At 63.5% G+C, this 25,862-nt stretch overlaps 1 protein-coding gene across 6 annotated transcripts in view; it reads left to right on the plus strand.

Annotated features, from left to right (window-relative positions):
* KCNQ2 (potassium voltage-gated channel subfamily Q member 2) overlaps positions 1–14,943 on the plus strand; it is a gene marked incomplete at both ends in the record, with an annotated part of 52,980 nt that extends 38,037 nt beyond the window's left edge. For 2 of the 6 annotated variants that reach the window (XM_079784261.1, XM_079784263.1), the window contains 6 exons: positions 612–645; positions 7,354–7,573; positions 8,160–8,268; positions 8,707–8,838; positions 13,501–13,624; positions 14,212–14,943. In XM_079784261.1, the coding sequence (XP_079640387.1) occupies positions 612–645; positions 7,354–7,573; positions 8,160–8,268; positions 8,707–8,838; positions 13,501–13,624; positions 14,212–14,943 (1,351 nt within the window). Of the gene's footprint in view, positions 1–611; positions 646–4,393; positions 4,448–7,349; positions 7,574–8,159; positions 8,269–8,706; positions 8,839–10,940; positions 11,049–13,500; positions 13,625–14,211 lie in introns of all 6 variants that reach the window. The other 4 variants (XM_079784259.1, XM_079784260.1, XM_079784262.1 and 1 more) reach the window with 4 other exon arrangements.
* Positions 14,944–25,862: the final 10,919 nt, after the last annotated feature.

The raw sequence follows: 25,862 nt of genomic DNA on the forward strand, positions 1-25,862 counted from the left end.
CTCCCCCGGAGACGTTCTGGGCGGAGCCTGTGAGGGGCGGCAGGTGGATGTGGTGAAGTGAAGGGTCTCAGTGTGTGGCCGCTCCGGGTCGGCGAGGCCCTAAATCCAGGCACACGCGTCCTCTTGAGGGACAGCGGAAGGGCCGTGTGAGGGCAGGTGGAGACAAGCCCAGGTCGCTGGTTGCAAAATGCGGAGGAGAGGCGGATCTGGGGAGGAGCCGCTGAGCAGAGAAGCCAGCTTCAGAGACGCGGGGTTGGCCGGCCAGATTGCAAAGGACAGTAGTAACTTGGGAGGGAGACCCATTGCAGGAAAGCGCGCTTCAGGGGGAGGCCCCGTGCGGGCGGGCGCGCTGTGGGCGAGGTTCCGGGACTGGTGGGTCCAACCAGCCCTCCTGCAGGAGCAGGCGTGGAGAGGGGCCTCTGAGGGGGGGGGGGGAGCCCCTGGAGCGGCCGACCCCTTTCCCAGGACCTGCCTCCTCGGGGCTCAGCAGCGGTGGGCTGTGGGCAGGGCAGGGCAGCGTGGGGCGTGGTGGTGCCAAGGGAGGCCTCCTGCCCTGGGTGGGGTGTGCCTGGCGGGGTCGGTCCTGACAGTCTTCTTGCTTCTGTTTGAAGGAAGGAGCCGCAGCCGGAGCCGTCCCCCAGGTCAGTGTGCGCCCACTCCCGTGTCTGCATGCACCGCCGGGGACCCGGGCTGCTCCTGGGGCTGTGCCTGGCCTGCTGGGCGGTGATGCCGGTGGAGGTGTGGGTCCTAAGCCAGGCTCTTGAGCCCTGTGAGTGCGGGCCGAGCCCCTGAGGTGGGATTCTGGGAGGAGGCCAGCCCAGTTGAGAAGTCCCAGCAGGGGCAGTGCCTGGGGGTCAGGGCCAGGGCCACTCTAGGAGGGTCTTCGCTGCCGAGGGGCAGGTCCCGGTGTGCTGGAAGTTTCTGGGGAGAATGGGAAGGGTGCCTTTTAGCACAGGGTCTCAGCAGGTGCCCGCCATTCTGTTCGGCAGGCAGGTTAGAGCCCCGGCCCGAGGAGGGGCTCTGTGGGTGACCTCTGTGCAGGTGGAGACACGGTGTGGCCCAGTGTCTCCCTCGTGGCAGCAGAGAATTCAGGCCACACCACAGCTTCACGTCGTGAGCTGCAGCCTGGGGGTTGCCCAGCGCCCCGTCCACTCACTGCAGAAGGAGGCCAGTCCCCTGATGGGGGCCAAAGGCACCACCCTCCTGCTGCTCCCCACGGTGGTGCCCTCCGGGACCGCAGGTGGCTCAGCTGGCTGCTCTGGTGGGGTAGACAGAATTGGCTGAGCTCACCCTCTCCAGCCCTGAGGGCACCCCCTCCGTCCCCGGGCCCCAAGGAGAGAATGCTGGCGGTGCCTGGAACTGGAAGGATGGGCAGTGCTTCTGTCCTGAACTGCCCCAAAGGGCCGCAGCGAAGGGACCCCTCAAAGAGGCTGAGGAAACGCTTTTGGACAGGAGTTGGTTTAGCCCGGGGCGGCAGGGGGGCGGTCTGCACCTCACTGGACACCTGTGGGTGGCGGACTCGGGTGCCTCGCCCACCTGCCCTCTGAGCCTTGTCTGCGAGAGCCCTGTGGCCTGAGGCGGCTTCCTGTGGGCTCCCCACGCTCATGGCCCGGCTGCTCTCCCTCCGGGCAACTCTGGTCTCAGCCTCTCTCTTTCTCTCTCTCCTCCCCTGCCCTCCCCTCCCCCAATCTGGAAATCTCGCCCCCAAGTGCCTTTAATCATGTCACTGCCCTTCTTGGGCCCTTTCACGTGCGCTCTGTCTTTGGGGATGAGGTGCTGGCCCTGAAAGCAGGACTCAAGGTGAGGACACACGGGCGCCTCCAGGCTCTGCGGTATGCTCCCTGCCCCTCGCCAGTCCCCCGTCCTCCCCGTGTGTCCTGTGTCCCTGCTTGCCCCTGACCCAGCAGCTTCCCCCAGGGCCAGCCTGGCCCCGCCTCCCCCTGGGAACCAAGGGCTTTGCCTCACCTGAGGGGCGCACCTATCAGCCAGGCCATGGCGAGCGCCCCCTGCTAGCACCATCGTAGGTGTGTAAGGAGCGCCCCCTGCTAGCACCATCGTAGGTGTGTAAGGAGCGCCCCCTGCTAGCACCATCGTAGGTGTGTAAGGAGCCGTTCTGCACTGCGCTTGTCCCCAGGGGTGTCCGCGGGCTGCCGGGAACGGTCCTGTTCCGTAAGTGCAGTGGATGGGTGGACGCAAGGACCCTCGCTCAGCTCCCGTGAGCCCAGGCTCGTGGTGGGCACACCACGGCTGTGGTGGCGTCAGACCAAGGCCGTCGGCACTGGGGCTGGAGCTGGGGGCCGGGGCAGCCAGGGGGCTGTGCTGCTCTGGGCGTGTCCCTGACCCACCCTCTGACCCTTCCCATTTCTGACTGGGAGACCCTGGGGGTGTCCGGGAGACCCTGCCCCCATCCCCACCCTGTCCCTGGAGGAGACCCTGCCCCCATGCCCACCCCGTCCCTGGAGGAGACCCTGCCCCCATGCCCACCCCGTCCCTGGAGGAGACCCTGTCCCCATGCCCACCCGTCCCTGGAGGAGACCCTGCCCCCATGCCCACCCCGTCCCTGGAGGAGACCCTGCCCCCACCGCTTCGCCCCTTGTCCACGTGGGTCCCTCCTTGTCACAGGTGTGTGTCCAGCGGGTCGTGGTGAGTGTCTGTGATGGGTCTTCCTCCCTCCTGGGCCTGGCCTCCCTGGGCTTGAAGCCGAAGCTCTAAGACAGGTGACACGCAGGTTGGCTGACGGGGCAGGAACACCAGTGCAGCCTGGACCTTAGAGGGGACAGGCCGAGTCGGGAATCCTTGACACCCCAGGCTCAGGGTCGGGGTGCCAGTAGCCCACCGGCCTCAGCTCCGTCAGGCTCTGAGGCTGCACGGCCCCACAGGAGCCACGGCCACGTGTGGCTGTTTAGGGTTCCGCTGACATGAATACAGTGAGCAGCCGCCGCTGCCCCGAGTGCTCTGAGGGGGGGGGGCCCATCAGACCACAGTGGAGCCGTCTGTGCGGGGCTGAGGGGCCGGGAAATGCTTCCAGGGCAGGCGACTGAGCGGGAGGTTCGCAGCAGCAAACTGGGACCTTCACCGGCTGGAAGCTGAGCCACCCCCCTGCTCTTTCCCAGGGGGAGCCTGAAGGGGGGCTGCCTGTGCAGGCCTGGGACCCCGGGAGGCACTGGCTGAAGGGTCCCTGTCTTTAGCTATCAGCAGGCTCTGATGGGCTTGTGGCTGACATGGAGGGTGCCCTGGGAGAGAATGTTTGCCCCAAATTTGAGGGGCTTCTGTGAGCAGCTAGAGCTGCCAGGCGGGGGTCTGGGTCCTGGGGATACCGAGTCACAGGGAGGTTTGCCCCATGTGAGAGCACTTGCCGGACAGCTGGGCCCCAGCTCCCTCCCACTGGGATTAAGTCACCTGGCAGGTCCCACAGGGAGGAGGCTCTAGGGGCACACAGGTCCTTCTTGGGGGAGCATGGCGAGGCCCAGGGGGGCTTTGAGAACCCCGGGCTTGCTGGCTCAGAGGCAGTCAGTGGCTCCTTTATGTGGGAGTGGAGAGAGGTGTCTAGACACCAGCAGGTGCCACCGATGTTTAAAGAACGTGTGTGTGGGTGCTGAGCCCTCCTGGGAGCGGAGGCCACCAGGCGCATCTGGGTTCCTCAGGTGCACAGTTTGAGAACTGCTGTCTCAGGGGCAACAGCTTTGCAGGTGGAGAAAGAGGGAGAGGCACCAGGAAAGCCAAGGATTTCTTGTAGTTCTTGTTTTTTTGCTTTCTTGCGTGTTCTGGTGCAGAGATAAGTCCCCGGCTTTCAGGAGGTCCTAGGGTGCTGACCATTGGAGGACACCCCCAGGTACCCCCTCCCCGGCCTGGCAGGTCCACCGACTTTGGCGCCCAACCCCCTTCTCCTGAGCCTCCCTCCAGGGAGAGGCGGCCTCTGACTGGGCAGCTGGCTTGGCTCGGCAAAACCTTACTGATTGGTTTGTGCAACCAACTATACATTTTCCTCCTAAAAACATGTGCTTTTCAGAACCCTGTCCATCTAGTGCAAGCCTTTTGCAAAGTCTTAGACCGTGTATTATTTTTTTGTTTGCATGAATGTAGCAAAAAAATAATACATCTTTTAAAAAGATGTGGCCCCAAGCTGTGACTCTGGAAGGAAAAGGCATTTTTGGAGGGAAAACCAGGAAATTTTATTTTTTCTCCTAAAATAGGGGACTGTTTTCTTTTCCAGGCCGGCAGAATACTTTATGTGCAGCCTCCGTAAGGTCCTTGCTCAGACACAAGCTCTGTGGCTGGTGGACCCTGAGCCCAGAGCTATCCCAGGGGTGGTCCTGGTGCCTCAGTTTACCTGCCCACTTGCCCAGCCCAGGCTCCCTGCCCAGGGGACTAACTGTGCTCTCCTCATTTCCAGTAAAGGCAGAGCGTGCAGAGAGGGCCTGTGTGGATGCTGCCCTGGACACTCTAGGTACCACGGACGCATGGCGCGGACGCCCTGCTGCACGGCCCTTCCGCTCCCAACACTGCTTGTTAGAATTTCTAGATGAGCCGGGAGAGGCGCCCGGCTCCCCCAGTTCCGATTGGCACAGGCCCACAGCCCGCGTAGGGCAGTGCTAGGCGCCCTCTGATTCCAAGACTCTTTCTCCTTAAGCCAAAGGAGCCCTGCTCCCAGCAGGAGTGGCCGGCCAGGGGCCTGAGAACCCAGAAAGGGCGAGGCCCTGGGACCCTGACCCTCCAGAAGCCCCTCTCCGGGCGCCAGTCTAGCACCTCTACTAGGCACCTGAGGACAGCTCCCCCTCATCCGCCACCTCGCCGCCTGCCGGGGCAGCTCCGTCCTGTGTGTGCCGGCTCCCGTGGTCCTCACACACCAAACACACCAGCCAGCCAGAGGCCCACAGCTCCTTCCCACGTACAGGCCTGCTGAGGGCACCCCGTGACACCATGAGCACCTCCGCTGCACCGTGTGCTCCTCTGTCCGCTGTCGGGTGGCGGGTACAGAACTGTCTGTCTTTCTGCTTGCTCAGAGTGCACCCACCCCGTCTCCCTCCTGCCCGCCTCCCACCCTGCCCGGTGCAGCCCTGCAAGGTGTGGGCAGCTACTCACTTGTCCTGTGCATGTGGTCGGTGCCGAGGGGCAGGCGTCGGGAGGGGCCGTGCAGCAGGATCAGGGCCCGAGGGGTCGCATGCTTGCACCTCTGCATCCGCGCATGCTCCAAACCCTTCTCCACCCTGAGGGGGGCTCAGAGGGTCCCCCTACCTGTCCATGCTACCTGTGTGTTCACGGACGTGGGTGCTTGTGGGATGACTTGTAGCCCCAGGAGGAGAGATCTGGGCTGGGCCGAGGCGGTCCTGCTTGCCCAGAGCTGTGTCCATGGTGCGTCTAGCCACAGGCTGCTCCCTCAGGCCAGGGCTGTGGTCAGGCAGCGTGGGGCTAGAAGGGCCAGGAGGCCAGGCCAGGTGCAGTCCTGCTGTGCACAAGCCTCAGGAATGTCACTTCATCCTGGGCATCGGGGCCCAGCCATGCCCAGCAGCTCTCCCACCACTGTGCGGACCTCTTACCCGCCCATCCCAATTTGCCGCTGGCCCCACAGATTGAGAACTTCGCCCTGGATATGGCAGGCGGGGAGGGGAGCTGGGCCTCGGTGTTCTCTCCCAGGCCCTCCTGAATGTGCTCCCAGCCTATGTAAGTGCCAGAGCCTCAAGCCCCTCGTGTGCGCTGGCTCTGTCCTCGGCTGAGGCGAGGGAGGGAGGACCGCTGGCACTTGGTATCTGGAGGTGGGGCAGGTCCGGGTGGGATGCAAGTGGCTGGGGGCACTGAGCCTCAACGACGGTGGAGGTCCAGGTGTCCACCCTGTGAGCCTCCCAGCAGGGGACCCCTCCCGGTCTAAGCAGGCGCACGGCGGGGCCAGGCGGGGCCAGGGGAGGCTCCTTCCTGTGGCTCGGTCCTTGTGGGGCTGAGTTCCTGGGGCCCCGTGTGCTGCCTGGGCAGTAGGTCCCGCCAGGGTCCCCAGCTCTCCTGACTGGGCGGGGCCGCACTGCTCAGGGTCTCCCTGGACCAGCGGGTGGCCTTAGTTGGGACAGGAACACGGAAGAGGTCATTTGTTCAGAGGCCCCATGCTGCCTCGGTCCCCACCTGCCCACTCAGGCCTTGCCTGCCCTCAGTGGCCACCAGCTCGGGGCCAGTGTCCTGAGCAAGCTGACTCCTGGCCTTGTGCTCGCAGGGGCTCCGGGGGGACTGCCCACAGTGGGCTCCACACCTTGGGGCCATCTGCGCAGTTCTGTCCTGCAGAGACCCCTGGCCTAGTGCACGGCCCGCGGGCCGGGGCGAGGAGGGCGCCAGCCAGGCCAGGTGGGCCAGTGGTGGGCTGCCTCTCCATGGCCAGTCATCATGGCGTCGCCTGACGGTGCGTCCAGGCTGTGCGTTCTGGTTGGGGCCGAGGGAGGTGGCTACCCCGGGTAGCACGGGGCGGGGGAGGGGCCCTGGCGATGTCTGACGTTAGCAGGCGTGGCGGTTCCCACAGGAACCCGTAGGCAGGTTTGTCACCAGCCACCAGGGCAGCAAGGGGTCTAGTCCCCAGAGCCTGCCGTCCTCCAGCACAGGAGGGCACTGCCCAGAGGGTAGGGGAGCCAGGCACACTCAGTGTCAGACCCAGCTCCACGGTTACTACATGTGTGCACAGGGAGGCCTGCGGGGCTGTGGCTGGCCGGCCCTGGCCGCCCTCCCTGCCAGCGCGCAGGACAGCAAGTGGACAGTGCGCAGGACAGCCACCTCCGGAGCGGACCGTCAGTTCCCATGTGCCTGGGGGTGGGGTGGAGCCTGGGCGGCCCAGGGCAGGGGGAGGTGGACAGGGACCACCCCCAGGATGCTTGTGTCATGCCCTCCCCCTGCTCCCCGGGGCTGCAGAGCTTACCCGTCCTGACTCTGGGGCAGTTATAGAGCGTGGGGGGAGGGGCAGACAGGGAGCCTGTGGGTGGCCAGGTGCCCACACTGGTGTCCAGGGAGAAGCCGCTGGTGCTGGGCATTTGGGGACTCGTCCTGCTATGGGTGTCACTGTGGGGAGGGAGGCCTGGCTGGACAGTGTGGACAGAGCTGGGCCCCTTTTGGTGGTAGACAAAGTGACATATGAGTCCCCTGACAAGCCCCTGAGCCAGCCCAGGACCCCCTGGTGGAATTGACCTGGTGACCTCCGACCCTCGGGCTCCAGGCCAGGGCAGCAGCCCAGAGGGCATTTCTCTGAGTCTGGGCTGCAGCTGTCCGGTCCATGTGGGAGGATGTCAGTTAAGAGCAGCTGACGGGTGCCAGTGTGCTGTCCAGAGTGACTCCTCCTGCTCTCTTTCTGTGTGTCTGTCCGTCTGTCCTCCTGGGAGCAGTCAGAAGGTCAGTTTGAAAGACCGTGTCTTCTCCAGCCCCCGAGGAGTGGCTGCCAAGGGGAAGGGGTCCCCGCAGGCCCAGCCCATCAGGCGGTCGCCCAGCGCCGACCAGAGCCTGGAGGACAGTCCGAGCAAGGTGCCCAAGAGCTGGAGCTTCGGGGACCGCAGCCGCGCACGGCAGGCCTTCCGGGTCAAGGGCGCCGCGTCACGGCAGAACTCAGAAGGTGGGTCAGGTCTGCCACTGCCGTGGCCCAGCCGCTTCCAGGGCTCACCCCAAGTGCAGGCCCACTCATCCGCTTCCTCTTCATTGAGGTGAAATCCACGTCACATAAAATTAGCCATTTTAAAGCGAGCCGTTCAGGGGCATCTGGCATGCCCACGCTCTAGCCCCAGGACATTTCCTCTCCCCAAAAGCAGCCCCCCCAGGCCCTGCCACGCCGCGGCCTTCCTCTCAGGAAGCATCCTGAACACGGCGCGCGGGGCGGCCGCGCGGCTTCTGTGTGGGGTGTCCGGCTTAGTTCATGGGGTGCTCTCTGGGCTCCTCCCTGGCGCACGCTCCTTTTCATGCTGAGCGGTGTCCCCCCGTTACTGGGTGTGGACACGCCCCACTCTGGCCCTCCATCCGTCCACTCACAGTGATGCCCCCGCAGGCCGAGGCCGGCAAAGCCGCTGAGAAAGAACAGGTGGAGTGGAGAGCATGTGGGCCGGACGGTGCCCAGGGGTGCCGAGGGGTTCCCTGCCCAGGGGCGCCATGGCGCCAAGGGACTCGTCTCTTCGGCGCCCTCATGGGCTGCGTCCCCTTCCACCCAGAAGCAAGTCTCCCCGGGGAGGACATCGTGGATGACAACAAGAGCTGTAACTGCGAGTTTGTGACTGAGGACCTGACCCCGGGCCTCAAAGTCAGCATCCGGGCCGTATGGTGAGTGACCCTGGGTGTCTGGGGTGAGGACGCCCCTCTCACAGGGTCCTGAAGGGCAGTCACTGTCCCTGGGATGCAGGGCTTTGGGGGGCTTGTGTGAGGGCACGCGCTCGGGCGGGGGGGAGAGACACGGCCGACACCCCTTCAGTCCCAGCTCCTCGTGGCTCAGAAGGCCCCTCGTGTCACAGGGTTTCCTTGCCCGCCCTCTGAGGGTGTTAGTGAACAGCCAGGAGCTGCCCACGGGTCTGTCTGGACAGCTGGGACCAGGAGCGGCTGGTGTCTTTGGTGGGTGGGTGCCCAGGTAATGGGGACAGTTGTCCAGGGCACATTCTCGGAAGTGCTGGGAGGCCCCAGGAAGTGGACGCTGGGGCTGGCCCTGCTTGGGGCGTGTCCCGAGGTGGCCTCTGCCCTGGGCTCACGGCCCTGCCCAACCCTCAGTGTCATGAGGTTCCTGGTGTCCAAGCGGAAGTTCAAGGAGAGCTTGCGGCCCTACGACGTGATGGACGTGATCGAGCAGTATTCGGCCGGCCACCTGGACATGCTGTCCCGCATCAAAAACCTGCAGTCCAGGCAAGAGCCGCCCCTGAGCCCTGGGCGCGGAGGCCGGTCCTCCTGGGCCAGGCTGACACGCCACGAAGTGGGGAGATGGGTCCTGTAGAGGGCTGCCGCGCTCCCCGCCAAGGTGGGGGCAGGGGACAGGGCTGAGGTGGGCACAGCGGCCAGACCTCTTGCTGCCACCTCTGGGCCCTTCCTCTCGGCCCCACATGGACTTTCCGTCATGCTTGTTTTAAACACCTCTGTTGTCTCTCCCCTTTCTTCCCTCCTGCCCGCTCTATGGTGGGAAGCATGCATGTGTGAATGCACATGTGTGTGAGTGCACGGTACAGGCCTCTGTGTGCATGTGTATGGGTGCATGCATGTGTGTGCATGTGCGTGTGTGTCCTGTGTGCCGTGTGTCATGATGTGCACAGGTGTGTGTGTTGAGAGGTGAGGTTGTGGGCAGGCACAGACCCATCCAGGGTCAGTTATGCACCTTGGCACCTCGTCTGCCGGGACAGCGGGCCTTGTCCCTCCACCCACCTCCTGGCTCCCCACCTCCTGGGCAGTAAGTGGGGCTGGGGTGCGTGTCTGCGGCGTGGCAATGGCAGGGCACATACTGCTATCTCCAAGCCCACGTGTGTGAGAACTGGCTTGCTCACCCTAAAAGGTACCTGTACATGTATGTATACAGACATGAGCAAGGGCCTGAGGCACACACAGCACACACATGGACAGATGTGTACACCGTACACACAAAGACCTATGCCCATCCCACATGCACACACATGGTAGTACATATGTGTGTACATATATGCTGTTAGCCTGGTTCCACATGTATGTACTGCATAATTCCACACGCGCAAATGCACTGCCGGTACATGTGTGCTCATAGGCACCCACCCTCCACATATAAATGAGCTGTGCACACACATGTGTTTGTGGTGCTTGTGAGCAGGTCCCAGCTATTGTCGTGGGTCTCTCCTGAGGTGGGTCACATGCTCCTGCCTGTCAGAGCCCCTGCCCATTCCACTGGGGAAGCCTGGGCCCCGGCTGGAGGGTCTGACCGGTCCGGGGACAGGCCCGGAGGGCAGCCCAGCTCCTAGCCCCTGGGAGGGGATGAAGTCCTCATTCTGGGAAGTCGGTGCGCCCCGCTCTGGGGGGCCTCCCCTGTGCTGCTCCTGGATGCCAGGGGTGGGTCTTGCGGGGCCTTAACTGGCCCCTGTGGGCGGGGTCAGGGAGTGACACCTCCCTCTGCCTGGGCTCAGGCCAAGAGGCCAGTCCTCCCAGAGCATCGACTAAACCTGTGCTGTGAGTGTGAGCAAGTGTGTGTGTAATTGTGCACATGGAGGAAAACGTGTGAGCATGTGAGTGAAAACATGCGAGTGTGTGCAAGCATGTCAGGTGTGCCTGTGTGCAGATGTGCATGTGTGAGCAACACACGTGCTTATGCGTATGACTGAGTGTGCACATGTGTGCATAAGCAGATGGTGTGAGTGTATATGAGTGTGTGAGTTTGCCTGTGTTTGTAAACAGACATGTGTAGTGTGCATATGACTGCATGTGCATGTGTGTGCATAAGCAGGCTGTTAGTGTACATATGAGTGTGTGAACCTGTCAGTGTACACATAAGCAGACGTGTGTGCATGTGTGCGCGTGAGCAACATGTGTGTGCATGTGTGCGCGCGTGTGAGCAATTTGTGTGCGCGTGAGAGAACAGTCTGGCTGCGGGGCCTCCCGCGCTGCAGCTGTGGTGCTCCCGGTCCCGTCCTGAGCGCCCCTTTCCTTCCCTTTCTGTGGGAAAAATGAAGGGCTCCCCAGGAGCCGGGCGTGGGTCACCGGCCAGCAGTCCCGAGTGTCGTTAAAGCCGGCCCTTCCGGTGCTGGGCCGCTGGCCTTCGCCCTGCACACATGCATGCCCGCCACAGGCTGGGCACGGCCGAGGCGCGGCGCGGGGCCCGTGCTCGACTGAACAAGGGAGCACGGAGGAGCGTGGCGCCCACGGTGTTGCTGCGAGTGGCATCGTGTGAGAAGGTCTGCTGCCTCAGCCGGCTGCTCCTGTCTCGGCAAGCCCAGCCGGCCTTCACGGTGCTCACGACACGTTTGCTGGTGTCTCTTCTCTTGTTTACTCGCCAGGATAGATATGATTGTGGGCCCCCCACCCCCTTCAACTCCCCGGCACAAGAAGTACCCCACCAAAGGACCCACGGCCCCTCCGAGAGAGTCACCCCAGTACTCGCCTAGGTCAGGACGCCAGCCCTCTCCTGCCTGTGTCTGTGGAATGGCCAGCCCCCTTCGCTCCAGGCCACATGACGGCAGGCCCGTGCTCTTCCGAGGGGTGGAGGGACGTTTCTCTGCCGCTGACCGCCACACCCGGGGGCAGGCGACCCTCTGCAGAGCCCGGGGGGGCTGTGCCGGGCGGCTCCTCTCGGCAGGGCCCTGGGGAAGCTCTCCAAGGATGCCCTGTGTGACGTCCTCCTGGGGCAGGGCTCCCTGGGCAGAGGCAGAGGCCAGGATCGGGTGCCCAGATGTGCAGGGAGGACCTTCAGGGCTCCGGGGACCATGGTGTCCTTGCCACCCAGCCCCCAGTGCGACTCAGACCCCAGCACCCGCACACCCGCGGGGTTGACCTGTGAGGATCTGAGCAGATCCCGTCACTTCTCTTGCCTTGAGCCTGTGGATCAACACGGGTCCGCATCATGGGTAGCATTACGGTGAGGACGTCAGCTGATGGGCAGAGTGGATGGTGAGTCAGCACATGCAGGTTCCTCAGGAGCAAATTCAGACTTTGGAGCCCTCCAGCATCCCTGGGACCCTTCAGCGGATGCTGTGCCCTGTCCGCCTTCTCCGGCAGGTCTGGTCAGTCCCGGGAGAGTGGCGTCCCCAGAGCAGGGATGTGAGGGTAAGGAGAGATGCCCCCGGCAGTGCTGGCAGCTTGGGAGCAGAGGGGCCCAGGGCACCTGGGGGCCAAGGTCAGCATGTCAGACATCTCCACCTGGCATTCTCAGGGGAGCGGGCCTGACCCAGGGCAGTCCCAGACAATATTTTCTGGGTCCCCCGCTCTACCATGTCCCCCAGCCCCAAGGATGTGGTACCTGAGACCCAAGCCATCCTGGGAGCTGCTGCAGGGGTGGAGCTGGCGGGTGAGAGCCAAGAGCTGCCTTCGGAGCCCCAGGCGTCCCAGGCCGTAGTCGGAGCACTCAGCCACGCAGAGGAGGGGCAGGAGGGCAGTCTTGGCACGTGGGGGTTAAGGGGTTAAGCCACCTCCTCAGCCTGAGGCCCAGGGCAGGGTGCACAGGCTCCTCAGAGGGCCCCCTCTCAGCCCCCCAGCAGCAGGCCGAGCCCTTGGCCAAGGCTCCCAGGGGGACCAGCCAGGCGGGTGGTCATCATGTGGCAGGGGTGAAGGCGCTGAGCCGGGCCTGGCCTGTATGCACATGTGGCAACACCATGAGCCCCTTCTCCGTGTCCATTTCCACGGGCGTGTGCTTGGAGCCCAGGGTCCCCGCCGTCCCTCCCACCCTGCTGGTCCTTGGGTGCATGAGTCCAGCATGAAGCCCGTGAGAGCATGAGGAGGCTGCACCATGGCTGACGCAAGCCTGAACCCCTCTTCTGCTTCCTGCAACAGAAAGAAAATCACCCCAAGTGCTCCCATCTGAGGCCGACAGGGTGGTCCTGTGGTCAGAAAGGAATCCCAGCTGTGGCCCCAGCCAGCTCACAAGGTCCCTACACCCCAAACTTTAGAAGTGGGCTTTGTGCTGGGGTCTCCAGGCCTGAGGTGAGGCAGGGGCTGTGGGCCTCGGCCTGGGTCGCTGTCCGGCTCGTCTGCATCCCGGCTCAAGCGCTGTTTGCTGGGCAGTTTCGCAGCAGCTGCCCCAGGGCTTGCAGACAGCCAGGCCCTTGATGCTGAGTGGCGTCCACACACTCGCCCTCCTAAGGCCCCTTCTGAGCCCTTCCTGCTCAGCGTGGGAAACAAGCCCCTCCGGTGGCTTCATGGCCTGAGGCCTGGTTTGAGAGAAGCTCAGCTGTGTTCTGCATCCTGCACATGCACGCGTGCGCACACACACACACGTACTCACCTGTACACAGGCACACACAGTGGACACAATTCATGCACATACACATGTACAGTGCACACACATGCACAATACACACAAAACACATGCACCTGCAGACACACACAATGTACACTATGCATGCGCACACATGCACGTGTGCAAACACACGAAGACTCCCTCTCTGGGTGTGCGTGGGCAGTTTCCGTGCTGGTCTGTGTCCCCTCCCTGTCCTGGTGCATGGAGCCCAGCTCACTGTCCCCGCTGCCCTGCTTGGTTGTCCCCCCTGCAGACGTTTAACTGTCCCCACCGGACTGGCTGGGCAGAGGGCTCAGTGGCACGTTATGAAGGATGGAAGTTCAGGTGGGGGCAGAGCTGAGGGGTGAATGGCCCCAGTGCCTTCCTGGGCCTCCTCACCAATGTGCCGGCCACTGGGATGAGGTGGACAGGGAGCAGGCCCTGGGAGTCCAGAACCAGGCAAGAATAGGTGCCCGGCACCCATCTGTCCTGGCACCTGCTGCCCAGTCAGCTCTGGGTGCGGCTGGAGCCTGGATCTGGAGGCTGTGGCCTAGCTCAGGGAGATAGGGCCACGGCCACCATTCCCACTCGAACCTGTGCTGTGGGGCGGGGTCTCTTCCTGGCAGAGTGGACCAGATCGTGGGGCGGGGCCCAGCGATGACAGACAAGGACCGGACCAAGGGCCCGGCTGAAGCAGAGCTGCCGGAGGACCCCAGCATGATGGGCCGGCTGGGCAAGGTGGAGAAGCAGGTGGGCGAAGCCGGGAGAGCCCCTTGGTGTTAGCCTAGGGACGGCCACTGCAGGAGGGGTCCTCGAGCTTCCAGGGACCTGGCTCATCACAGCTCAGGGTGCTGCATGCCCCCGAGGCCCTCCCCAGTCCGGGGCACGTTCCCTTCTTTGGCCACAGGCCCTCAGGGACAGGAGCACCATTTATGCCCCCTCCCCTTGCCTGGGGGGGAGGCCACTGAGCGACACCACGTACCGGGGCCTGTGGGTGGCCTCTGTCACCTGGGCCTCATCCCCAGAGCCCTGTCCCGTGGACACACACAAGGACTTCCACTGGGCTCTGCCCCGGCAGTGGAGGGAGGAGGGCCATGCGTCCCTCTGGAGACTGCTCTGATGGGAGGCCCCGTGGCAGCCAGATTGGCAGGAGCACCCAGGTCAGCGCTCTGAGGCCCTGAGGCCACACACAGTCATGGGCTCCGTGGCTGAGCTGTGGGTGGGTCTGCCTCCCTCTGCCTCTGCGCCTCTGCAGGGAGCAGCCCGGTGCCCCCCCTTCGGGGAAAGCTGCGTCTCTTTACCTTAGGGAGCAGCCTGCCCAGCAGCCCCTCTTGCAGGTCCTGTCCATGGAGAAGAAGCTGGACTTCCTGGTCAGCATCTACACGCAGCGCATGGGGATCCCCCCCTCCGAAACTGAGGCGTACTTCGGGGCCAAGGAGCCCGAGCCCGCCCCGCCGTACCACAGCCCCGAGGACAGCCGCCATCAGGGGGACCGCAGCGGCTGCATCGTCAAGCTCATCCGCTCCACCAGCTCCATCGGCCACAAGAATTTCTCAGCGCCCCCCGCTGCGCCCTCCACCCAGTGCCCACCCTCCACTTCGTGGCAGCCTCAGGGCCATCCACGCCAGGGCCACGGTGTCTCGCCCGTGGGGGACCACGGCCCGCTGGTGCGCATCCCGCCACCGCCCACCCACGAGCGCTCGCTGTCTGCCTACAACGGGGGCACCCGGGCTAGCACGGAGTTCCTGCGGCAGGAGGACACGCCGGCCAGCAGGCCCCACGAGGGCGCGCTGCGAGACAGCGACACGTCCATCTCCATCCCGTCCGTGGACCACGAGGAGCTGGAGCGCTCCTTCAGCGGCTTCAGCATCTCCCAGTCCAAGGAGAATCTGGACGCGCTCAACAGCTGCTACGCGGCTGTGGCCCCCTGTGCCAAAGTCAGACCCTACATTGCGGAGGGCGAGTCGGACACGGACTCGGACCTCTGCACCCCATGCGGGCCACCGCCCCGCTCGGCCACGGGCGAGGGCCCCTTTGGTGATGTGGGCTGGGCTGGGCCCCGGAAATGAGGCCCCGCGCGCTTTTCCCTGACTCTGGGCCTTGAGGTTTCGAGGTGGGACCCTCCGGTGCCCATGCCTGATGCGGTGGCAGGCGGTGGGGGCTCCTCAGTCTTCTCGGTGAAGGTTAACGAAAGTCCTTTTCCAACAGTGGGCACGCAGGCTGCTGTGCCCACTCTGCAGACCGCCGGCCCAGGTGTGCGAGGGGGTGACGACAGAGGCTGGAGCTGTGGAGTGGGGGAGCAGGCCCAGAGTGAGGGTGCCCAGTGCGGGACAGGCCTGTCCCCCTGAGGTGTGTCCCTGTCCCTTGCCTCCCAGTGCCCATCGCTGCGTTCTGAGTGTCCTGTGTGGGAGCCAGCCCTGCGCCCAGGGCCCTGGCCCGGAGAGGAGGGGCCGGGCCTCAGGACACACAGGAGCATGGGACCGCAGGCCCCAGTGTCGGCTCCGCTCCACAGGCTTCTGGCAGAGGGCCCCTGGGGGCTCACCCGCCCACAGGAGAACGGGGGGCTGGGCACCCCCTTGTCCTCTGTGCTCTGCCCTGTCCGGGTGCTGGTCAGCAGGCTGCGGCCGGCACGTTCACGGAGACCTGCGTGTGGGCAGTGGTGCTGGGCAGGTGGGGCGCCGCACTGGGGCTGCTGGGTGTGGCGAGCAGACGTCCCGCTGCCCTTTGCTGGGGTGCTGCTTCGCCCGTCCCCGTGGTGCCCTGACCAGACGCAGGGCTGGAAGAGGGGGTAACCACTGTGCAGGTCCTCAAGCGTCACGAGACAGCGGCTGTGCTATAGGTTGTCTCTTCTGTCCCGCTGGAGCCGACCGCCCCTCCCTGGGCCCCCCCACTCTTGTGGGCACCCGGCCCGAGGAGCAGCAGCTTTGAGTCGGGAGCCCAAAGGCGGCAGTGGGGCCCCAGCAGGCAGTGTGGGGCACCTGGCATTTGGGGTGATGGACAGCAAGCCTGGCACCTGGCGCCCTCTGAGGCAGTGACCCCATGGGTGCAGGGCTGAGACCAGCTAAGGCCACCAGGTAGCGACTGCCCCAAACGCTGGGTGCAGGGAGAGCTGGGCTGTCTCCTCACCCGCGTGAGCCCACACTGGCTGGGGGTCTCTGAGGCTGCAGCAGGTGGGGCTCAGGCCACGGCTCTGGGGGGACCGGCCTCCTCAGGGCCCCCAGGCCCAGTGCTGAGCGGCACGTGTGCCCTCAGTGCCCGCCCACTGTGGGGCCACTGCTGAGAAGCCTTGTGCACTGTCTTGGGTGTGCGTGTGACAGACAGGAGTGTGGCTGAGGGCAGGCGTTCCAAGGACAAGCACACACTCCACCCACAGGCACACGCCTGTGCTCAATCACGTGCTCACACGTGGGCACACATACCACACACACACTCACACATATAGAAATTGCACAAGCACACCCATGCACACGCACGTACCACTTATGCACACATGCGTAATACACCTCACACAGTGCATATGCGCACACACATGCACGCCTCACACATGCGTGGGTGCATACGCACACAGTCGCGCACACGCATGCCCTCATGCACACGCGCGCACATCACATTCTGACTGGGCTGTCCTTGGCCGCTTGGCCGCTCTCAGGCACGAGGAGTCAGGGACTCGGGGAGCCACAGTGGCCCTGGATGGGGGAGCGGGTGGTGCTCTGCCACCCCGAGCCCCTGGGGGAAGTGGCAGAAGGTGCCCTGGCGCCATGCAGGGCCCCATGCTGTCCTCCCGGCACGGCAGTAGCTGTCCAGAGTGGGTGGGTGGCCAATGGCCAGGGACAGCCTGGGCTGGGCCGGCACCTGTGGGGTGTCTGGATGTGATGCTGGGGCTCCGGCCGGCTCCCTGGGCCCCTGGGCCAGTGGCCTGGCCTCATCACCACCAAGCAGGGTGCTGCCCTCTCCCTTTTTGGCCCAACATCTCCCTCCTCTGTCCCTGTGCAATCGTGAGCCACCGCCTCACGCTGGGCCACCTGGGCGGACGGAGGGGCCGGGGCACAGGGGCGACCTGTCCCCACCAGAGACCACAGCCACCCGCTCAGCAGCACCGCCCGTCCCGCTCCGGGTCCCCGTGCTGCGAGGGCTGCTCCAGAGGGCTCGGCGGCCTCCAGTCACCACGGCTGAGCCCAGAGCTGCCGCCAGCCAGGCAGCACATGCGTCTTCAGTGTGTTAACCTGTTAACCCACCTCTCCCTCACAGCCTTTGAAGTAATTTGTGGGCTGGGGAGGGGTTGGGTGGTCTTTTGTCCCCTCCCCTGGCCGTGGATTTGAGAGGTGAACACGGGAGAAGGTCATCCTCTTTGTTGCCCCCACATTCAGGGGACACCATATATCAGGTCCCCATCCGCTGTTCTTGGAAAGAAGTCGGTGCCGAGACATTTCTAGATGCTTTCTGAAGCCCAGAGGCGCTGGTGCTGGGTGCTCTGGGGCCTCTGTAGAAACGCTGGTGTTTGTATCTATTTCATATTCGCCCCAAATTGTAAATAATGTACAGATGACCCTCAGCTGCCCTCTGGGGTGGTGCAGACCTGCCTTGGTGATCCCTCCTGCGGGTCTCCAGGCCACCCGCCTGTATGTACTGACGTGGGTGAGGCAGGAAGGGTGGGGGCCTGGCGATGCTGCCTGCTTCCAGAGCCCGGGGAGCCTGTGTGGCTGTCCCCAGGGGCAGCCCCCGCTTGGACCCCCCCAAGGATGAAGCAGAAACAACCAAGGAGGGCTTCCTGCAGGAAGCAGTGTGGTGCAATCAGGCCTGCACTTCCTTCTCCCAGGGGCCTGGGAGAGCCGGCGGCCCAGGGCAGGTCACTGTGGCCCCTGGAGCAGGCAGAGCCCTGAGGAGGCGGGGCTTTAGGAAACAGGGTAAAGAGGGGAAAGGGAGGCCCCTCGGGAGGGGAGGGCCCTCTTCACAGCCTTTGAAGTCATTTGTGGGCTGGGGAGGGGTTGGGTGGTCTTTTGTCTTGGGCACTTGCAAGGGCAACACGCTGACTAGGGCGTGAGGACAGGAGGGCGGCCCTAGTCCTGGGCTTCTGGGCAGGTGTGCTCACCTGGCTGGGCTGCGGTCCAGCTCTGACCGCGTCTCAAAGGTGTTGCCTTAATGCACGTTGACCGGGAGGCGCTGAGGCCGCCCGTGCCCTGGGTGACCTCCAGGCGCTGATGCCGGACCCGCCCCCTCCTCCCCGCCTGTTGTCCGCAGACCCGCTCCCCCGAGGGCACAGAGCAGGCGGTCTCACAGTCTCACGCCCGCTGGCCCGAGGTGCCGCCTGCCTGGATCGCTCGACCCACCCGCGCCCATCGCTGGGCCGCCCGCAGCCCAAAGGCGGCTGCAGCTTCCCCCACCTGCGCTGTTGCCTTGGCTGTTTGCACTTTTGTTCACGCTCCAAAGAATATTTCATAATGCCTTGCGTGTGACACGCACGGGCTCGGCGTGCGCCCGCACCACAGCACCGGGCCTTTCCCCGTGACCGTGTCACCACCGCACACTTGTGTCTCAACCGCACGTCGTTTTCCAAGGAGAGACGCCAGCGGACGGGTCCAGGTCGCTAGGAGCAGCGAGATGCGAGCGCACGCAGCTCACTGTCAGGCCGATGCTCCCGGTGAGAATGGGCCCGGCACGGGTTCCCCGGGGACCTTGGTGTGGAATCTGGCGTCAGGGATGCATTTGGAAAGTTCTGGAAAGTTCTGTTGCCACAGGGACGAGTCCGTGCGCACTGAGTAAAACACAGGGATCCAACCTGGACGGTGCGTGCCTCTTTCCTCCCGCGGTCATCTCCGGGCTGCTGGCCCGCGGCCTGGACTTGTGGTGACCGGACGGCGACAGCCTCCCCAAGAGCCACTGTGCTCCCGCTGGGAGGGGCCTCGCTCTTCAGGGTCAGGCGCTGGGCTCTGTCGGCGCCCTCTCTGCCACCACCAAGGACCACAAGCTGGTGCCCACAGAGCAGAGACTCCTGCTCGCCCACCGCAGGCTCCTGCCGGCGGCCTCTCCCCGCCACCCAAACAGCGGGTCCTGGCTGCGAAGCATCAGCCGGTCCTTGGGCGTGGGCTCTGTGCCCTTGTGACCTCGGGGCCACCTCCCGATGCCCTTGGCACCTTCCCAGTCACTCCCCTCACCTACCACTCCCCCTCACTCCCCTGGCTGACCTTCAGCGACCTGCCAGGGCCCAACTGGGCGAGGTGCTGGGGGCGGGGGTGACATCCTATCTCCCACCCGAGGGTCCTGGGCAAGGGCCTGGCTGTAAGGGGCTTGTGCTGAGCAGCTATGCTGCCCGCCTTCTGGAATGTTCCTTCCACCAGACCCCCTGGCCTCTGTGGGCTCAGCTGAGCAGGCAGAGCAGATCAGCAGGGCTCAGTGGCCCATAGGACTCATGTCTAGCCCCACACAGATGCCTGGCCCTACTGTGGGGTGGGGTGTGAGGGAGGGCCTGGCAGGTCCAGATGACCAACCAGAGGTTTATACTGCAAGCCTTCCAGAAATGTCTGGTTTGGGGTGTAGAGGGGGATCCCTTTTCCGCGTCCAGCACGGATAGAAGGCGATCATCCAATTCCTGAGTAGGGGCCACGGGGGATTGAGAAAATGAAAGAAAGAGACAGACACAGATACAGTAGGGAAAGCTGGGACCGGGTGGGACCATTGTCCTCTGATGGGGAGACAGGGACCCAGAGCCGATGCAGCGTGTTTATTTTATATCCCAAATACCAGGGAGTTTTACTAAAGGTCAAGACAAAGGAGACCATGTGCATTCTCTGGTGGGCCCAGGTCGTATTCATTCCTGGTGCTTGGCTGGATTTACATAATAAAACCCACTCCCGGCACCTGGGCTGAAGGTCGAGCTGACACACCCTTGCCTTTTGGCATACGGGTGTTTCCTGGATGCGGCTTGGCGGACACCACTGGGTTCAGCTGACAATAAGTGAAGAATGCCCCTGTGCCTCCCAGGCGATCTCTACATGGAGGGGGGGGGGCTTTCTTCGGACCAACTGGACGGTGCTCCTGGCCAGCTGGGCTGCTGCACTCAGCTCTGTCCACCCACAGCACTGACGATGGCCCTCGGCGTCCCCTGCCCATCCCTGCTGGAGACCAGGACGGAGGGCTGCAGAGTCACCCGGAAGCCGGAGCCTGGGCCCTGAGCGCTGGGGATGCTCGGGCCAGCACGATCCGCTGCCCTCGGGTTCTCTGCAGGCTCGAGGGCCTGGTGAAAACCTGGACCCCCACGTGCTCGGGGGTCTCTCGCTGCCCCTCGTGCTGGGGGGCTGCAGTGGGAGGAAGGAGCACCCCTCCACACCCACAGGAGAGGCGTTTCGTTATCTCCCACTCGGCGGGTTTGACGGCTTGCCTCAGAAAGCTCTGCTTTTCCGGACCTGTCACTGGCATTAGGATGGGGTGTGATGAACAGAAACTTCAAATAACCGCGGGTTCAACAGAATAGACTCGTATTTGTCTTTCAGGGTCGACAGTCCAGAGGGAGGCTGCCTGGGACTAGTGTGGTGGCCCCTGTGGTGCCAGAGGCCCCGGTCCCTCCTGTCCTGTTTCTCTGTTCTACATGGTTTCTTCCTCAGGGTCACCACATGGGCCAGTGTGGCTGCTGGAGGCTAGCCATTGCACCTGCATTCCAGCTAGCAGAAGGGAGTGTGGGGGAAAAGGGCACCCTTTCCCTTACACACACACACACACACACACACACACACACACTAGCACGCCCGTGGTGTCTGCGTACATCCATGGACCCCAGTCACATTCTGTAGGAACGACTGGGAAATGGAGTCTTTATACTGGGTGCCCATGCTTGACTAACGCAGGGGTTTGTCTCTAAGAAAGCAGGGGACAGGCTCCTGGGGACCCAGCCCGGCCTAGGCTCTGCTCCCAGCAAGACCGACAGGCCTTGGGTGACACTGGCCGCCAGATGACAGAATAAGCAGAGCAGGGGGACAGGGCAGGTAATTGAGGGTCTTGCAGTCCTGTGGTCCCCGCTGCTCCCCAACAACGCCCAGAGATTTCACTGCCCTCTCCGTGCCCGGCCCATGCAGCCACATGCCCGCTTGGGCCTGCGCCTCATTCTCTGCTCTGTGCACGTCACCCCAATCCATGAGGGGTATCACCAATCACCCCACTATGCAGGGGAAGAAACCATGGCACAGAGAGCTTGGGTGCGCCCAGTTTGAGGTAAGAGGGGGGCAGGATGTGGCCCCAGAGCCTTCCTGGGGATGTGGCTGGAGCACATGCCGAGCTGGGCCCTGACTCTGCCCTCTGGGGTCCCCTCGACACAGCTGCTTGGTTTCTGGAACTATCTGTGTATCATCCCACCTCCGCCCAGGACCAGAGGAGCCAGGCACACCTGGGTCCCATGGGCACCTTGTCCGATCCCAGGGAGGTGCAGCAGAGCTGCGAGGGCTGAGGCAGCAGGAGCTTGATGGTGGGCAGGTGGCATCCAGAACCGTGTCCCCAGCTGTGCGGTGGGGTGCCGTGGACAGGGCAGGGGACTGAGGGCCCCGTGGCTCTGGGCTCAGATGAGGGGCCACTGCAGAGCTCTGGGGGCCGAGCTGTCCCTCCCAAGGTGCTGGCCGAGGGGCACGGATAGGGGGCCTGTTGCCCACCACTGGGGCCTGCCTACCACTGAGGCCCCTCCCCCCTCCTCTGGACAAGTCCCCCGGAGGGCAGGGAGGTGGTGATGGCACATTGCCCAGCGCTGGTGAGGCTCCCACACAGGCACAGGTGCCCCCACAGACACCCTGCCCTGCTTGCTGTCACCCACGTCCCACCAGGTTCCATCCAAGGCTGAGCGGGCACAGGGGACCCGGGGTGTGTGCGGCCTGCAGGGCTCAGAGGGGACTGTGGTCAGTGGTCAGTGGTGGACAGGACACAGTGTAGGCAGGAGCTCTGGGCAGGGGCAGGAGGACCAGGTCTGGTTGGGGGAAGGCGAATACAGACCCCACATGTGTCGTGCTCCTTCAGACCCCCACCCCAGGTGGGCACCCCTCTTGCACCCAGAGGAGGCTGCCTAAGGAGCCGGCCCGAGCTCCGAGTGACCCACCACACCCGTCCTTTCATTCAGCGAGGCCCCTTGGAAAGGCTGCCTGAGTCCCGAATCCCGAATCCTGAATCCCAGGTTTTTTCTGGACTGATGTCCTCAGGCCTGGCCCTGGCCTCCGCTGAGCCTGGAAGGGGTCAGAGGAGGGCCCCTGTCCTGGGGGAGGGGGCTCCTGCTGGCAGGGGGCTGGAGGGGGGCCCTCAGGCCTCAGGTCAGTGGGAGGTGTGGCCTGCCTCCTGGTGCCCACAGACTCGCCCAGTGCCCATCGTCCAGCTCCTCTTTCTGCTCTGTGCCCTGGGGCTCACATGCCCCCCCAAGACTCTCAGGCCTGCAGCCCCCAAATAAAATAAAACCCCCAGGAAACCTCTGTGAGCTCCTGCCAGGAAAGCTCCCCTCTGGGTGATCGTCAGGCCCACATCTACTGTGTGCATGTGTGTGCATGTGTGTGTGCACGTGGGTGGGTGCTGGAGCAATCAGCCCCTGAAGGAGCTCACAGGCAGAGGGGCCTCGAGGGGGCCTGTGGCATGCCAGCTCTGGGGTCTCCGGCCGGCCTGGCCAGCATGCTGGGCAGCTTTTTTCCAGGTAGAGCCCCATCCACCTGGATCAGCATTTCGGGGGAGCCCTGGAGCCTGGACTTTCTGGGGTCCACAGTGGGCTGGGGATAGTGAGGGCCAGTGCTGGGATCCCCTCAAAAAGTAGAAACACAGGGAGAGAACTGTGGGCAAGAGGCTGGCTGGTGCCAAACCGAAGTTGATCTGTTTTGGGGGCCAGAGACTGGAACAGAAACGGGGGCCCCGGCCTGTCCCCTACCTCCAAGGCTGACGCTGCCCAGAGCAACGCCTCTGTTGCATGGTCTCACTTTCTGGAAGCTCGTGCCCAAATCTCCCCTGACCTCCTACTGCAGCGCAGCCGTCCCTGACCGGCTGTGAGGGCAGGAGGGTGCGGGGGCGTGGGGAGTGCTTGCAAACCTTGACTACATCCTCTCGCCAGGCTCCCCTTTGCCCTCCTCTCCAGTGGGCCTTCTCCCAGCCTCCAGCAGGGCTCTGTCCTTCACCCTGGCTTGTCCCTGGCCTGGGCAGCTGTGCTGGAGGACTCGCTGGGGGTGGTCATCAACAAAGCCCCAGAATCTGGATACCAACGGGTCCTCAGGAACCCCTGCCTGGTTGCGGCCATCACCTACTTTTATGCGATGCAGAAAGGTGATTTCTTGCCACGTAAAAGTAAAATGTTCAGCTCAAGAAGCTGGCGTTTACTTCTGCCGATGCCGCAGAGGTAACTGGAGACCCTGGCACGTGGGTCCTCGGGCACCTTCCCACGGAAACTGCCCGCTAGTCTGCAAGGACAGCTTGGAGCGGTGGCGGCGGGCAGGAGAGAGCCCGGTGGGCAGTGTGGAGCCGAGGATCGGCCCAGCTGACCCTCCTGCCAGGAGGGAGCTGGGATGGGACCTGTCTCGATCTACAACCGGCCAGTGGACAGAGAGAGACCTGGGACCAGGAGTCCCGCTCAGCAGAGCCAGAGACCACGTGGCCAAGTGCATCTATGGAGCACCTGCTGTATGCTCCCACTGTGAGAAGCCAGGGCCACGCCCTTGAGCCCTCAGAGCCTGCTGGACTAGGGACAGCGGGGCTCTGGGCGGGCTGAGGAGCAGCTCTTTGCTGCCCTGGCTGCAGTCTCTGTCACCCTCCCTCAGATGTCCCTGAGCTCTTCTCTGACCCAGTGCGTGGGCGGCCCTGAAGCCCCATGACGGATGGTCACTCAGCCTTGGTCTGCCCTAGCCTGTCCACTGCCCTCAGATGGCCTGTGTCACACCTACTATGGCTGCGTGCTGGCAGCCCAGTCACCCAGACTCCTCTTTGCATGCAACCCACAACTGGGCACAGGACCCCAGGGCCCTCACCCGGTGGAGGCCAATGGCCTATCCCCTCCCACATTCCAGACAAGAGAGCGGTTGTAACACAGCCAAACTGTATCCCGGCAGCTTGCGGTCCACTAATACCTTCTGCCTTTCCCTGGGGCCTGACTCGGCCCCGGACAGTGAAATGCAGGTCTCAGTTTGGCAACTCAGGGTCAGATATTTCCTCCGTTACATTTCATCTCTGGGTCTGGACAGGCCCTCCCTCCCTGTGGCTCTCCTGCCAGAGACCAGAGTCCTGGAGCTGCCTCCCTCCTGTGCTCGGCTTCACAGCCAGTCCAGTGGCCAGTGTGCGCCCCACGGAGGCCCACTCCAGCCGCCACCTCCTCCCACAGCTGCAGCCCGGGAGCTGGAGATGGCTAAGCCCTCCCTCCCCCACCCCCAGCTGGAGCAGAAGGAGCTGAGTCCCTCCGTGCCATTCAGAGTTGCTGAGTTTTCAGCGCAGGCGGGCTTGACATTTGCATTGGAATCAGTGTGTTGACTTGCTCCCTGTGCTCATGTGGACTCCAAGTCCTCCTGGCCACTCCGAAGTGAGCCCTCACTGCCTGGGGCAGACCTGGTGTGGGCACCATCCCACCCAATGGACCCTCGCCCTGGGGCCAGTGCCCCATTATTTTAGTGCCTCACTCCCCTGTCACCTCCCAGGGGTCAGGGGCCGGCTCTTCTTTCAATCTCAGTGCTGACACAGGAGGTGTATACACTCTGTGCCCAGTCATCCGGCACAGGGCATGTATACACTCGGTGCCCAGTCATCCGGCACAGGGCATGTATACACTCGGTGCCCAGTCAGGCAGAGAAGCATCGGTGACTACCGTGTGCCACTCTGTCCCCTGCCTCCGGGGCTGGCACAGATGGCTACAGGTGTGAAAGGCTTCCCGCCTCTGTAGACAAATGCAGCCTCAAGTGGGAGCTGAGAGGACCTGTGGGAGGCGCGTCGGGCGGAGACTCAGCCCAGCCTGGTCCCTCCCCAGGCTTGTGATGGGTGTGGAGGTTGAGGCTTGGGCTCACCTGGTGTGTGGGGCGGGGAGCTGGCTGTGAGCACAGGCCAAGTGGCTAATGGAGGACAAACACCAGACAGGGTCCTCGTTCCGGAGAGGAGGGGCTTCCCAGTGTTACCGTACAACCTGTAAAGAATCTTGTGAGTTTATTTGAGCCAAACTGTCAACAATTGCCAGGAAGCAGAACCTCAATGGATTCAGACAACGCTCCGGAGAAAGGTGGGTTTTACCTGTTTTTATAAATTACCATCAAAGGTGAAGACATAGTGGTTACATGAACTCCATTGGTGATGGATTAGGGAGGCGGGAGAAAGCAAAGCGGGAAACCTCTGGGATTGGATAAAAAGTAAAATGATGGACACATGCTTCTTTTACACAGGCGGGTGCAGGATAGTTAAGTCAATAATTAACGCGATAATGATAACAACCAGGGAAGCTGTGGTCTCCGCCCTGGCACCCTGGCATATTGGTTGTGCCCTCAGGGGTCCGGAAGAAGGGAAGTTACAGGTTACCCGACAGTCCACAGGCATGTTATCTTAGATGCAAAAAGAATAGACTCAGTAAAGATCGAAAATTGATCTTTGTCAGGGAAGATACTGGCCTAGGACATGACTGCCCACTATACTGCTTTAGTTGAAAGGCTTTATTTCAGGCCATCCTTGTGGTGACTGGAGGTCTATGAGTTGCAAGGCTGCCCCACAGGCCTCCCCTGAGTTAGGTTAGCAGGTGGCCCCTTCGTCCACACCAGTCAATATGGGCCAGCAAGATGCCTGGAGACAGCCCCTCTCCCTCGGCGGCTCCTGGTACTCAGCTCCTGTGAGTTCTGGGGTGTGCTTGGTCTTCCCAGGGGCTTCCTGATGGTGCACCCCACAGGACAGGCAGAGGTGGGGTGGTCCGGTGCTGGGAGAGGGGCCCTTAGACTCGGATCTCCTTGGCCGCTGAGTCAGGGAACACACAGTGAGAGCTTGGTCCCGTGAACAGGCTGAGAGCCACCAGAGGGTTCCGTGTACT

This window comes from Cnephaeus nilssonii, assembly GCF_951640355.1.
Source record: "Cnephaeus nilssonii genome assembly, chromosome: 11".
NCBI classification, from domain to species: Eukaryota; Metazoa; Chordata; class Mammalia; order Chiroptera; family Vespertilionidae; genus Cnephaeus; species Cnephaeus nilssonii.